The sequence below is a fragment of the Salmo trutta genome, chromosome 17 (genome assembly GCF_901001165.1).
Source record: "Salmo trutta chromosome 17, fSalTru1.1, whole genome shotgun sequence".
Lineage (NCBI taxonomy): Eukaryota > Metazoa > Chordata > Actinopteri > Salmoniformes > Salmonidae > Salmo > Salmo trutta.
This window is the reverse complement of record NC_042973.1, coordinates 24,499,775-24,514,968: the sequence shown is the minus strand read 5'-3', so window position 1 is coordinate 24,514,968 and position 15,194 is coordinate 24,499,775. Positions and strand designations below refer to the sequence as shown.

Sequence of the window (15,194 nt, the reverse complement as noted above, 5' to 3'; positions counted from 1 at the left end):
GATCCTACCAACCTCTTAACCCCTCACTTAAAAAGTATATATTGAATTAAAACAGAGAGGTTTGGAACTCTCTTTGTTATTGGTCTAATAACTAATTTACTGCCTGGTGATGTCACCGGGCAAGCAGAAACTCTACGCATGCAAAACCTGCTGATTAGACGGTCCTGTGTAGATTTTATTTTCAACCAGCACACTTTTACAGTCTTAGTTTCATCAGCTGTTGTACAATATGATACAAAACATAGGGGGAAAAAAACAGAATTTTGACTGCACTGGGCCTTTAAAGAGGGTTTTTCAACATGAAATGTACAACACTACAATTAGCTTAGCATCAAGCCCAGGTTTACTGGAAGTGCCACCAGATGTACATGTACATGTACATCATGTACATGTATAGTACAAGCTGTTGAGAGCAGGAATATAGGTTGTTTCCTGGGTAAACTCATGAGCTAGGAGCGTTTTTCCCATTCTTGTCACTTGAGAGTCAGTTTCATCCAAGGGCCCAACTTTAAACTCTGAAAGTCTGGCTCTCCGTTATAAACTGAATGCATAGATGATATATATGTACAGTGTCCTTCAGTTTAAAAATTCCAATGGCTAGAGAGTATACGCTGCTAAGGATCTTTCTGTTATGTACAGAAAATAAGAGAACATGGAATTCATTCATTATGGATGTATTATTTAGAACAGTCCCGACATTAAAGCAAAGGGCTTTTCCTTAAAGCAGCAGTGGATTCCTTCTATGGTGGAGTGGTCTCATTTGCACATAGCGCTGTTAATACCCTAGCCGCTGCTCGCTCAGATTCCAGGAAACATCATCAAGCCATGTATATCCCAGAAATCATCATGTTTTTCAAACAATTATGATCTCAAAGTGAATCAGAACATGTAATAATGAAGTGTTATATAAGTTATTCTTCACCCCAATAGCTAGAATGTGATGACTCTCACAAGTCAAAGAGTCTAGAATCCGGAGGGAGGTCTTTTCACCCCACCATCTCCCTCCAGGGCTCCTCACAGTGGAATGGGGCAGGGTGGATGAGAGAAGGGTACTTGTTGGGCCAAGGAGGGGAGTGTGGCAAAGCGAGATAAGGATAGGATCAACACGATCAGAGAGGATAAACCATTGTGGAGTGCCGGTATCTGTCTCAGTCAGACTACAAAGGCCTTTTTACACACGTGTCCAGGGCGGCATACACACACACACACACACACACACACACACACACACATCATTTTTTTACCACTCCATTTCCTTGTACAGACATGGAATTGCAGCATGAGGATGGTGATGGTAAGGGGTGGGGAATGATGAGGGATGGGGAGGGAAATTGAGGCAAAGCACATGACGGTGATAAATGCTGATTGAAGTATTAATTATCTCTAATACAGTGTTTTTCAATCACTTTGGTGTTATTATCACAAGTATGTGGGGAATTTTCAAAACTCTTAGTACAAAACTCCAAACTGGTAACACTTGTAACACAGCAAGTATTGCATTCAAAACATTTTATTGTACATTCATCTTTCACCACACAGCATTGGTCCAAAATATGTTTTCTGTGAAACACCATTACAACATTGATTTAATCAGCAAAACACAGCATAATGATATCTTTCCAGTTAATTCAATAGCAAAAAATGCAAGACAAATATTACAAAATTGCCCTTTGAATGTAATATGCTACACTACCGTAAACTTCAGTACATTGCACTGTTTTCACATTAGGCAATACACTTGCTCTACCCATAAACATTTCCATAATTTCTATCCCATGTGTGATCAAAGGTGTGATCATTAAAGACATATTTCACAAACATTGATGCACAAATAAATGTATTGATCAGATATAATTATAGCATTGGTGTATTGTAATCAAATTAAATTAATGAAAGATACATTACGTTTACAGGCACTAGTTTGCATCAAGCCTGTCTTGAACATTTGGCCGTAAGTTCTCATCGACATCGCAGTAAATGTCTTTATTGTTCATGCACCTGCAGAAAAGTCTTTTGGCATGGCGAAGCCAAGCCTGACATTGGTTTGGATTGATGTCTTTGCGTGCCTCATCCATGGCCTGAAGGAGAGTGGTACACTCATGGGGATGGCAATCATACACCTTCCATCTGTATTGTCATCATGTATTGTATTTTACAGTTCTGTATTTTACAGTAAATGGTACTTAAATGTTATAGTGGTCCTGTGTGGCTCAGTTTGTAAGAGCATGGGACAAGCAACACCAGCGTTGTGGGTTCAATTCCCGCTGGGGTCACATACAAAAATGAATGGACTCACTGTTGTCACTTTAGATAAAAGCACCTGCTACATAAACAATATTCTTTACATTACTGTATTGACCAATGCTATTTTAGAAAAGTAGTGTGAATCCCCTCCATCTAAAAGACCCCAGCAACTTCATTTTGAAAACATGTTTACTGTATAGGGGATGTGTGTTACATACAGTACTTATCTGATCTTGTCAATATCAGATTTTGTCAAATTTACTGTGAAGTAAAATCATAATAGTCATCATCATAATAGTACATTACAATAGGTATCATACTTTATATTGTGGCAGACGACAGGGAGAGGTGAGGGGAGTGATAATTGAAGGGAGATATCTTGCAACCCGCTGGCTCCACCACCGAGCCTTATATAGACTTCCTGCCCCACGAGGCGAGCCTGATCATTAAGCCAGGGAGTGCTTGGGGATAAAAGAGGAAATGGCCTGCACAAAGGGGCAGAGAATGGAGAGGGAAGTGTATTTTATGGAGAGTGTGAGAAGGGAGAAATAGCGGTCTGATTATCCCCACTGTGTACCGAACCGGTTTGGCTGAGGACCTGAGTTTTAGGATTACACCTAGAGAACAGAACGGACAACGATTGTGAAATGGTTGGTGAATTCTCCCCAGTGTACAAAACTTCCTAATAATTTACTCATTTGCATTCTAGCTGTGCTCCTTGTGTGTTTTTGGTTATTGAACTTGGTGACGTGTAAACCCCACACCCTTGAACCTGCTACAATATGTTTATACTTTAAAAACAGACATTTTCATTATGTAGTTCTGAATCTGTACTAGACACAAGTTTAACCAAATAGGTTTACCAAATGGTTAAGTGATTATCAATTACAGTGCCTAGTTAATGTACACCTAGTGAACAAAACATTAGGAACACCTTTCCATGACTGACCAGGTGAAAGCTAAGATCCCTTATTGATGTCACTTGTTAAAACCACTTTAATCAAATCAAACTTTACTTGTCACATGCACCGACTACCATGAAATGCTTACTTACTAGCCCTTAACTCTATTTTTTGAACTGCATTGTTGGTAAAGTAACACAAAATATATAAAGGGGTACTGGTATCAAGTCGAGGTGACTATGCATAGATAATAAACATCGAGTAGCAGCAGTGTAAAAACAAAGGGGTGGGGGTGTCAAAGTAAATATTCTGGGTGGCCATTTGATTAATTGTTCAGCAGTCTTATGGCTTGGGGCTAGAAAATGTTCTCTTCGCTGTAGCAAAAAGAACAGTCTATGACTTGATTGACTGGAGTCTTTGACAATTTTTGGGGGGGCCTTCCTCTAACTTCGCCAAGTATAGAGGTCCTGGACGACAGAAATCTTGGTCCCAGTGATGTACTGGGCCTTACGCACTACCCTCTGTAGCGCCTTGCAGTCAGATGCCGAGCAGTTGCCATACCAGGCGATGATGCAACCGGTCATGATGCTCTCGATGGTGCAGCTTTATAAATTTTGAGGTTCTGGGGACCAATGTCAAATCTTTTCAGTCTCCTGAGGGGGAAAAGGTGTTGTAGTGCCCTCTTCACAACTGACTTGGCTTGTTTGGACCATGATAGTTTGTTGGTGATGTGGACACCAAGGAACTTTATACTCTCGACCCGCTCCACTATAGCCCCGCCGATGTGAATGGGGGTGTGTTCGGTCCTCCTTTTCCTGTAGTCCACAATCAGCTCCTTTGTCTTGCTCACGTTGAGGGAGAGGTTGTTGTCCTGGCACCACATCTCCCTATAGGCTGTTTCATCATTGCCGGTGATCAGGCCTACCACTGTTGTCGTCAGCAAACATGATGGTGTTGGAGTCGTGCTTGGCCACACAGTCTTTGTGACCTGGTGCAGTTGGACCCAGGTGCAGAGAAGAGACCAGACGAGGAATCAGTGGTTAAGGATAAACATAAATACTTTACTGATAAACAGTAGCCGCAGGAAAAAACAACAAACACAAAGTCTTAACTCACTCAGGAAACAAACGCACACGGTAAACAATTCAAGCTTCTGCAAAGGAAATCAGAAAACACACCTCTTTTAACAGGGAAATCATAATGTGTAATAGGACACACCTGAGTGTCATTAATGTCTCTAGGACGGTCTCTGCCGCCCTCTGGTGGCAGGTCGATTGGCCCACATTTACCACCTGGGGGCGGCCCTTCAGGAAGTCCAGAATCCAGTTGCAGATGGAGGTATTTAGTCCCAGGGTCCTTAGCTTACTGATGAGCTTTGTGGGCACTATGGTGTTATACGCTGAGCTGTAGTCAAATAACAGCATTCTCACATAGGTGTTCCTTTTTTTCAGGTAGGAAAGGGCAGTGTGGAGTGCGATTGAGATGGCATCTGTAGATCTGTTGGGGTGGTATGTAAATTGGAGTGGGTCTAGGGTTTCTGGGATGATGGTGTTGATGTGAGCCATGACCAGCATTTCAAAGCACGTCATGGCTACTGATGTGAGTGCTATAGGGGTGGTAGTCATTCAGGCAGGTTAACTTCGCTTTCTGGGGCACAGGGACTATGATGGTCTGCTTGAAACATGTTGGTAGTACAGACTCGGTCAGGGAGAGGTTGAAAATGTCAGTGAAGACACTTGCCAGTTGGTACGCACATGCTCTGAGTACACGTCCTGGTAATCCTTCTGGCTCTATGGCCTTGTGAATGTTGACCTGTTTAAAGTTCATGCTCACATTGGTTACGAAGAGCGTGATCACACAGTCGTCTGGAACAGCTGGTGCTCTCATGCATGCTTCAGTGTTGCTTGCCTTGAAGCGAGCATAAAAAGCACTTGACTCGTCTGGTAGGCTCGCGTCACTGGTCAGCTCGCAGCTGGTTTTCCCTTTGTAGTCAGTGTAGATGAAGGGGAGGAGACCATTGAGGCATGGATTGTTTATGTGTGCAATTCAGAGGGTGAATGGGCAAGACAAAAGATTTAAGTGCCTTTGAACGGGGTATGGTAGTAGGTGCCAGGTGCACCGGTTTATATCAAGATCTGCAACGCTGCTGGGTTTTTCATGATCATCAGTTTTCCGTGTGTATCAAGAATGGTCCACCGCCCAAAACAAATCCAGCCAACTTAACACAACTGTGGGAAACATTGGAGTCAACATGGGCCAGCATCTCTGTGGAACGCTTTTGACACCTTGTAGAGTCCATGCCCCGATGAATTTAGGCTTTTCTGAGGGCAAAGGGTGCAACGCAATATTAGGAAGGTGTTCTTAATGTTTTGTACACTCAGTGTATATATTTTGATAAATACTGAAAGCTGTCAATTTCTATATTTTACCTCATAAATGTATCAATTTGACATCAATAAAACCAAATCCTATGTGGCTGTAAATACTAAATCATTATTCTCCATCAGCCAGTGTGTTTCAATAGGACTAAGTGGAAAGAGTCACTTACTATATGCTACCATTTGGAATTATGGTGTAGTTTACAATGCACTACTGAAATACCTGTGTTGTATATTACGAAAGCTGATGAATTTCAGCAAAAAGACAGGCGATACTGTATCAGTTGACAAGTCATGTAGAAAAGATGATCTCGTACAATGCTGGGTTGGGCAGAAATGGCATACAACAGCGTGCTACGTTTTTACAGTAGCCAACTGCTTTACAATACCCCAATTATGATGACTTGTCCTACGTATGTGCTGTATAAGGATAATGAAACTGTAAGACTGACATATTTCACAACATGCTCACATCCTGCCATTGGATATAAATAATAATCAAAAATTGTGCATATCACGTTTTATTCGAATACTGTATGGAAAATTATATTTATCATCTACTATTCTTTCTAATCAGCACTTCAAAAAGAACAGTTTTGAAATGTGTATCTTGTATTTTTTGCTATTAGTTTAAAATTAGGGCTAGGCGTCCCACCAGCGGGACACCTGTCTTCAACTTCCGGTGAAATTGGAGGGCGCGCAATTCAAATAAACAATCATAAAACTGATGGATATTAAACATTTAGGTACATATAAGTGTCTTATATTGGATAAAAGCTTAAAGTCTTGTTCATTTAACTGCATTGTCCGATTTACAATAGGCTTTAAAGTGAAAGCATGCCATGCGATTGTTTGAGGACGGCGCCCCCACATCAAAATATTATTCAACCAGCACATGCATCATAAAATCACAAATAGCGATTAAATATACAAAAATGTTGCTAGGGCAGTCTGGGAGTGGTCTTAGTGGGGAGGGGAAAACCAAAAATTAGCTGTTATTGGCAGAGAGGTTTTGAACACTCTTTCTTATTGGTTTATTAACTGATGTCACCAGGCACCACCAAAACAGGTAGACATGTTCAGGTGGTCTTTTCAAACATCTTTTATACTAAAATGTCATTAGCATAATTTTCACAGTATTATTCCAACCACATTGTGTGGAAATATATATAAAACACAGAAAAATCATGTTTTTGACTGCACCGGGCCTTTAACGAGTGAACACAATCATATCAAAAGTAATATATGAACATGTATTGCAATGTGAACCATGTATTTCTAGATGAAAGACTGAATGAAAGACTGAATGATGACTGTATGATTTTGTGTGTTGTACTTCAAGTCAATTGAAAATGTGCTTAGAGTTTTGAAACAACTTCCTTTTTGATTATCTGTTTTGAGTTTTGTACTAAGCATTGTGAACATTTACCACATACTTATGAAACTTGCACCAAAGCGATAAAAAAAACGAACTGAAAGCAAACATTCACACTCAGCACAGTATCACATACTTATGTATAAGGAGTAGTAGGTACAGCATTAGCAGATGTGGATGTGTGTATATATGTGCATATGTATCTTTCCATGTGTGTATTTGTAATTGACAGAGAGGGAGCCAAAGGTTAGCTAATTTGAATAGCTACCATGGCAGGTGTCATTCATGTGACGTTGTTCACGCATAGGGATCACTGAACCCTGGAAGAGACTGCTACTTATCAGAGACAGCACATGTAGATTAGAGAGAGTCCCTGTGATGCACAGGAACTCAATAAAGATATTTGAAGGGACAACCATCTAGCAAAGCTGTCTAAACAGTGTGGGTAACAGCTTTCTCTCTCTCCCCCCAGTGTTATTTGATGACTGTGTGGGGAACGAGGGCATGGCGTTCGAGGTGTCCCACCCAGACTTCCAAGTTGATGAGGAGATGAACCTGGTGGCCAGACGGGATGTGATGGACAGCGGCACCGTCATGTTCATCCATGGTGTCAATGAGCATGCTGAGGACATGGCACAGGTGGACATTGTAGGAGCTCTACCCCGGTCTCCCCAAACACTCAGGGTGAGTCACTAGCTGTCCAATGGATATCTCTTACCATGAGAGATGCTGATAATTGTCACTATTCAGCATTTAGTACCAACAACATGTTGTTGAGGGTCAGAGGTCATCGTTTTTTAAATTACAACCTTGTGTCTTTTCATTGTATTCATCTACAATATGCATGTATTTAGATTGACTTCCTCCCGCTGGGATGAGTGGACTTAATTTGGGTTTGGAGAGCTGGTAGTTGATGAAATGACTGTGATATTACCTGCATCTTATTTTTATCATGCAAGTACTGTTTATAGAAAGGCCCACTGTGCCTACTGCTTTTTACATATCACATCTTTGTTCAAAGTAACAAATACAGGTACTTGATTTTTGTCCAAAAATCTATAAAACCAAATGAATCAACTTCACAGTATTCATATAGGCCCACTCCATTCATTACCCCCTCCTCTTACCTTCTAGCCTGTTCCAGTCCCCACCCTCCAGGCCAGCACTAGTGCTGCCAACTTGATTAAAACATTTTCCAGGGCCATCTTAGATATTCTGTTATCTCTCCTCCAATCGTTGTTCTTTCCTGCACCCTGCCCAGGTGTCCCGCTGGTGTCATTTCTCCGACTCGCGGCCTAATGAGCAGCTCTCTCTCTTCATCTCCATGCATCACACTGCCTTCATTTGTTTTTGCCTTTCCCATCATTTATTTAGTTAGCCAGTCCACTAGTATATCTTTGGCAGGCCTGGGAGGACATAAGTGAATTAGTAATCTCCATTCTGTGTGTGAGTAGGTAGAGAAGATTTCCTCATGAGTAATGTCACCATATTGTCCTTGTGGGCGAATGTGAAGGCGCTCTGTTTTTTTTAATTGTTTTTAGTCTTCTGATGCAAGTTAAAAGAAGCTCCGCTATATATAATTTCCTTGCCATAAATTAACGAGACATTACACATATTGACAAGAATAAGTGTTACATAATTGTTTTGGGTTGGATGGTTGGATGGCAATGGCCAGTTGGATGACAATGGCCCAATTTGACCTTTTGAACTTTTCTTCAGATTTCTTCTGTTGCAGCAGTGTCAGACCAGCTCCGATCCCAGATCATCCATTGTCCCCTCCCTTTGTTCTGGCTCTTTGATATCTCTCTCTGCTGCTCTACCCAATGGGAGATATTAGTCTTAATTGCATAGAACACATGAACCTCATGACTTAGGCAAAGAGGGAAAGTAAGAATAGAGAGACAGAGGCGAATATTAGACATAATAAGGTTATATTTGAAGAAGAGAAAGAGAAAGAGAAAAGGATTGAACACAAAAGTGGCAGAAAGACAGGCGGAGAAAAGGGGGAAAAACAGGCAGATGTGACTGCCCAGCTAACATTTCTAGGGAGAGAAAACATGTTTGTGATGCTACATGTAATGTTCCCTTGATGTTTGAGTATCCAGTTTTCTATTTTTTAGGGCAATATTCTATGTATGTTAGCAAAAACCTCCCGAGAACCTACTTAGCATGTTCTAGACATGTTTCATGGGATGCTGCAAGAACATTCATGTGTCCAGTTTTCTGAAGGTTAGGAGAATATTCCATCGACGTTACACTAAACATACACAGAACATCGTTGCCATGTTCTCAGAATATTAGATACTAATTTTCTAGACACGTTTCATGGATGTTGCCTGATGATCCCACAGAAATCCCCCCCCCCCCGGAAGAGACTGCACAGTTGGACATACATGATTACTAATTAATTTATACAGTATTTATTATTCAACATGTCCTCACCTGGGATCTTGATTCAGAGTACTCAGATCTTCCTGCTACGCCACCATGTCCATGTCTATCAGTTAATCTGACTATACTCTCATCATTGATTTGATCAACTTATTTCAGCAATTTAAGGCATTTCTGTATAGTTGTATCATGTTGGTGGGGCATATTGCCCTGTATTAATGATATTCCTGAATCAGTATGATCAATACAATCGTTTTTCTTGAATGCACAGTACTTTTATCAGAGCTGAGACTTACTTCAAAGTGCATACCCCCTATTGCTTACACCTATGCAGTTGTTTCAGATCTAAGGAGAAGGGGTCAGGGTTTTCTTCTCGACAGGGCCTAACTATACTGGCACAATAATCAGATTGATCTGAAACAACTGGATAGGTTTAAGCAGTAGGGTGAATGCACTTTGAAGTAAATCTCAGCTCTGTTAAAAGTACACTCAAGAAAAACTATTTTATTAAAACATTTATTTCACCTTTATTTTAGCATGGAGTCCCATTGAGATGTAGATCTATTTTGCAAGCTGGGATCCCTTTATACTGTATACAGTGCCTTCAGAAACGATTCATACCTCTACTTTTTCCACATTTGTTGTTTTACAGCTTGAATTTAAATTGAGATGTTGTGTCGCTGATCCACACACAATACCCCATAATGTCAAAATGTTCTACAATTTATACATTTTGTTTTAAATGAGTCAATAAGTATTCAATCCCTTTTGTTATGGATAGCCTAAATAGGTTCAGGAGTATAAACAAATCACATAATAAGTATTGTGTGTAGATGGGTGATGCATTTTTTTTAATAATACATTTTGATTTCAGGCTGTAACACAACAAAATGTTGAATAAGTCAAGGGGTATGAATACTTTCTGAAGGCACTGTAAATGAGCATGCACAATGAAATCATGTATGTCAAAGTGTGTCAAATATGTAGGTTGAAAACACTGTCCAGTTGTTAAAAACAGTATGTTAAAAGTACTGTGTTTGTCCTTAACCTTGCCAACAGTCAAAGAGCTGTGAATGGATCAGTAGTTCACCAATCAGGGCCATGATTGGCTTGAACATCAGGTTACGTCTTGACAACTGATACACATGCATGTTCTTGCTACGTTCCCATTAAACGTGTCTAGAATTTTCATATCATACAGTATGTTCTGAGAACATGGAAGCCATGTTCTGTGTATGTTTCATGAGATGTTAATGAAATTTTCGGAGAACATGGTAACCAGGTTCTGGGTAAGTTCTATTTGACATTAAGGGAATGGTCTCTTGGAAACAGTCCTTGAACATCACTGGAACATTCCTATGAAAACGTTAGGTAATGACCTAATGAGACTCTTAACGGAATGTTCTCTAAATTTGTGGGAACGTTTGTTGTTAGCTGGGTGGATGAGTCCTTTAATGTCATGTGGTTAAGAGTTCTCATTATTTCACAATCAATTAATGGACAAGGGGCTCTCTGCTTTGAGAAGCAGCTATCCACAGAACAAAGTAACAGAACCATCAATCTCATCCCCCCCATCATACATTGGATTTCTCCATGATGCAGACTTCAAGATTCAGTCATCATAATTATTCCCCAATTGATCCACCAAACAGGGCTGACTGTCCCCGCCAAAAGCCCCAAAGTCTGGAAAAATAGTTTAGTAGGGGTTGTGTTTGGAGTTTGTTTTGGGCGAACAAACTCCACTACACCAATCGGACGAGGCTGACGTCATAGCAATTGATTTGATGTTAGGAACATAGCTATTTTAGAATGAGAGGAAACATAATTAAATTGAAAAATAGAGTTGGGTTCCACATTTTAATGTGCCATCCTGTAAACACAATCAATCTCAACCACAGCAAATAACAGTACAAAACTTATTTTCCCTTAAAACCCTGTTTCCATGTCTCTGGTGCCAAGCTGTCATTACTCCAACCCCTCCAATTCTTCACTAATGCCCAGTGGAAATGTCCCTGGGTGTGTATATTGATATATCAATGGTATAGTTCAGATTTATTGGCATTTGATAATTGATAAGTGTTGTCTGAGTGGAGAATGTTTTTAATTCCTCAGTGGGGGGGAACAGACGTTAATGTGGGCTACAGCGGGAGGGAGGCTGCTGATAAATGAATGCTATTACAAGGAAGCTCTTCAGAGAATCATTTATTTTATTTTAATTTTATTTCACCTTTATTTAACCAGGTACCCACTTGAGAACAAGTTCTCATTTTTAACTGCGACCTGGCCAAGATAAAGCAAAGCAGTGCGACAAAAATAACAACACAGAGTTACACATTGGATAAATAAACGTACAGACAATAACACAATAGAAAAACTATCTACAGTTTGTGCAAACGAAGTAAGGAGGTAAGGCAATAAATAGGCCATAGTGGCGAAGTAATTACAATTTAGCAATTAACACTGGAGTGATAGATGTGCAGATGAGGATGTGCAAGTAGAAATACTGGTGTGCAAAAGAGCAGGAAAACAAATATGGGGATGAGGTAGGTAGTTGGTTGGATGGGCTATTTACAGATCGGTAAGCTGCTCTGACAGCCGATGCTTGAAGTTAGTGAGGGGGATATAAGTCTCCAGCTTCAATGATTTTTGTAATTTGTTCCAGTCACAGGAAGTAGAGAACTGGAAGGAAAGGCGGCCAAAGGAGGTGTTGGCTTTGGGGATGACCAGTGAAATATACCTGATGGAGCGCGTGTTACGAGTGTTGCTATGGTGACCAGTGAGCTGAGATAATGCAACGCTTTACCAGGCAAAGACTTATAGATAACCTGGAGCCAGTGGGTTTGGCGATGAATATGTAGCGAGGACCAGCCAACGAGAGCAGACAGGTCGCAATGGTGGGTAGAATATGGGGCTTTGGTGACAAAATGGATAGCACTGTGATAGACTGCGTCCAATTTGCTGACTAGAGTGTTGGAAGCTATTTTGTAAATTACATCGCCAAAGTCACGGATCGGCGGGATAGTCAGTTTTACGAGGGTATGTTTGGCAGCATGATTTGTTGCGAAATAGGAAGCTGATTCTAGATTTAATTTTGTATTGGAGATGCTTAATATGAGTCTGAAAGAGAGTTTACAGTCTAGAATACGGTGATTGACAGAATCGAAAGCCTTGGCCAGGTCGATGAAGACGGCTGCACAGTACTGTTTTGGTGGTTATGATATCCTTTAGGCTGAGGAGCACCCGTGACCAGCTCGGATACTGGATTGCATAGCGGAGAAGGTACGGTGGAATTCGAGATTGTCAGTGATCTATTTGTTCACTTGGTTTTTGAAGACTTTAGAAAGGAAGGGCAGGATGGATATAGGTCTGTAACAGTTTGGGTTTAGAGTGTCTCCCCCTTTGAAGAGGGGGATGACCGCAGCCGCTTTCTAAACTTTAGGAATCTCAGATGATACGAAAGAGAGGTTGAACAGACTGGTAATAGGGGTTGCGACAATGGCGGCGGATAATTTTAGGAAGACAGGGTCCAGATTTTCCATCCCAGCTGATTTGTAAGGATCCAGATTCTGCAGCTCTTTCAGGACATCAGCTATCTGGATTTGAGTGAAGGAGAAGCGGGGGGGGGGCTTGGGCTAGCTGCTGCAGGGGGTGCAGAGTTGATGGCCGGGGTTGGGGTAGCCAGGTGGAAAGCATGGCAAGCCGCAGAGAAATTCTTATTGAAATTCAAGATTATCGTGGATTTATTGGTGGGGACAGTGTTTCCTAGCCTCAGTGCAGTGGGCAGCTGAGAGGAGGTGCTCTTATTCTCCATGGACTTTACAGTGTTTTTGGAATTAGTGCTGCAGGATGCAAATTTCTGTTTGAAAAATCTAGACTTTGCTTTTCTAACTGACTGTGTATGTTGGTTCCTGACGTCCCTGAAAAGTTGCATATCGCGGGGACTATTCGAAGCTAGTGCAGTGCGCCATAGGATGTTTTTGTGCTGGTCAAGGGCAGTCAAGTCTGGAGTGAACTAAGGGCTATATCTGTGCTTAGTTAAAAAAAATTGTAAAGGGGCATGCTCATTTACGTTGGTGAGGAAGGCACTTTTGAAGAACAACCAGGTATCCTCTACTGACGGGATGAGGTCAATGCCCTTCCAGGATACCTGGGCCAGGTCGATTAGAAAGGCCTGCTCGCAGAAGAGTTTTAGGAAGCGTTTGACAGTGATGAGGGGTGGTCGTTTGACAGCGGACCCATAACGGACGCAGGCAATGTCGCTGAGATCTTGGTTGAAAACAGCAGAGGTGTAATTAGAGGGCATGTTGGTCAGGATGATATCTATGAAGTTGCCCATGTTTACGGATTTGGGGTTGTACCTGGTAGGTTCCTTGATAATTTCTATGAGATTGAGGGCATCTAGCTTAGATTGTAGGATGGCCGGGGTGTTAACAGATACTGTGTTTTATCCATATATATATACAAGGATCTATATATATACAAGGATGCAGTAACACCATAGTCTGAATATTGATATTGGTCATTCCTATGTTGAAGTCTTTACATGTGTTCTATCACAGTTTTATGTCCTCTGGTCTGATGAAACAAAAATAGAACTGTTTGGCCATAATGACCATCGTTATGTTTGGAGGAAAAAGGGGGAGCCTTGCTAGCCGAAGAAAACCATCCCAACCGTGAAGCATGGGGTGGCAGCGTCATGTTGTGGGGGTGCTTTTCTGCAGGAGGGACTGGTGCACTTCCCTAAATAGATGGCATCATGAGGAGGGGAAATTATGTGGATATATTGAAGCAATATCTCAAGATATCATTCAGGAAGTTAAAGCTTTGTCGCAAATGGGTCTTCTAAATGGACAATGACCCCAAGCATACTTCCAAAGTTGTGGCAAAATGGCTTAAGAACAACAAAGTCAAGGTATTGGAGTGGGCATCAAAAAGCCCTGACCTCAATCCCATATAAAATGTGTGGGCAAAACTGAAAAAGCGTGTGCGAGCAAGGAGGCCTACAAACCTGACTCAGTTACACCAGCTCTGTCAGGAGGAATGGGCCAAAATTCACCCAACTTATTGTGGGAAGCTTGTGGAAGGCTACCCGAAACGTTTGACCCAAGTTAAACACTTTAAAGGCAATACTACCAAATACTAATTGAGTGTATGTAAACTTCTGAACCACTGGGAATGTGATGAAAGAAATAAAAGCTGAAATAAATCATTCTCTCTGCTATTATTCTGACATTTCACATTCTTAAAATAAAGTAGTGATCCTAACTGACCTAAGGCAGGGAATTTTTACTAGGATTAAATGTCAGGAATTGTGAAAAATGAGTTGAAATGTATTTGGCTAAGGTGTATGTAAACTTCCGACTTCAATTGTATGTAAATGTGATATTTTTGTTATTTATTTTTTATAAATTTGCTAAAATTTGTAAAAACCTGTTTTGCTTTGTCATTATGGGCTGTGTGTAGATTGATGAGGAACAAAAACTATTTAGTAATTTTTAAATAAGGCTGTAACGTAACAAAATGTGGAAAAGTCAAGGGGTCTGGATACTTTCCGAATGCACTGTACATACACTTACACACACATCGATCCTGGTCTTTCCACTGCCCTAAATTTTGACACATCTTGGTCCTCACTAAGATTCCGTAGTGAGAATTCAGACACTGAGAGAGAGAGAGCAAAGTCAGGGGTGATGGTGTGGCAGTAATTTATAAACATTAAAGATTCATGACTAACTTCTCGGGAGGTGTCACAGAGCCAGTGTCACAGAGCTGAGCACAGCACTAGGCTTATTCATCACTTGCACAGGAAGGAGAGGAAGGGACACGTTATGTTTAGACTCCCAGCATTCAGTGCGAGCTTCACGTTTCTCTGTCCTTAATAGTGTATCTTGGTACAGATGTAGG

At 41.0% G+C, this 15,194-nt stretch overlaps 1 protein-coding gene across 3 annotated transcripts in view; it reads left to right on the top strand.

The window, feature by feature from the left end:
* LOC115151918 (cadherin-13) overlaps nucleotides 1-15,194 on the top strand; it is a 684,830-nt gene that overhangs the window by 220,461 nt on the left and 449,175 nt on the right. For all 3 annotated transcript variants that reach the window (XM_029696266.1, XM_029696265.1, XM_029696267.1), the window contains exon 3: nucleotides 7,372-7,583. In XM_029696266.1, the coding sequence (XP_029552126.1) occupies nucleotides 7,372-7,583 (212 nt within the window). The remainder of the gene's footprint in view (nucleotides 1-7,371; nucleotides 7,584-15,194) is intronic.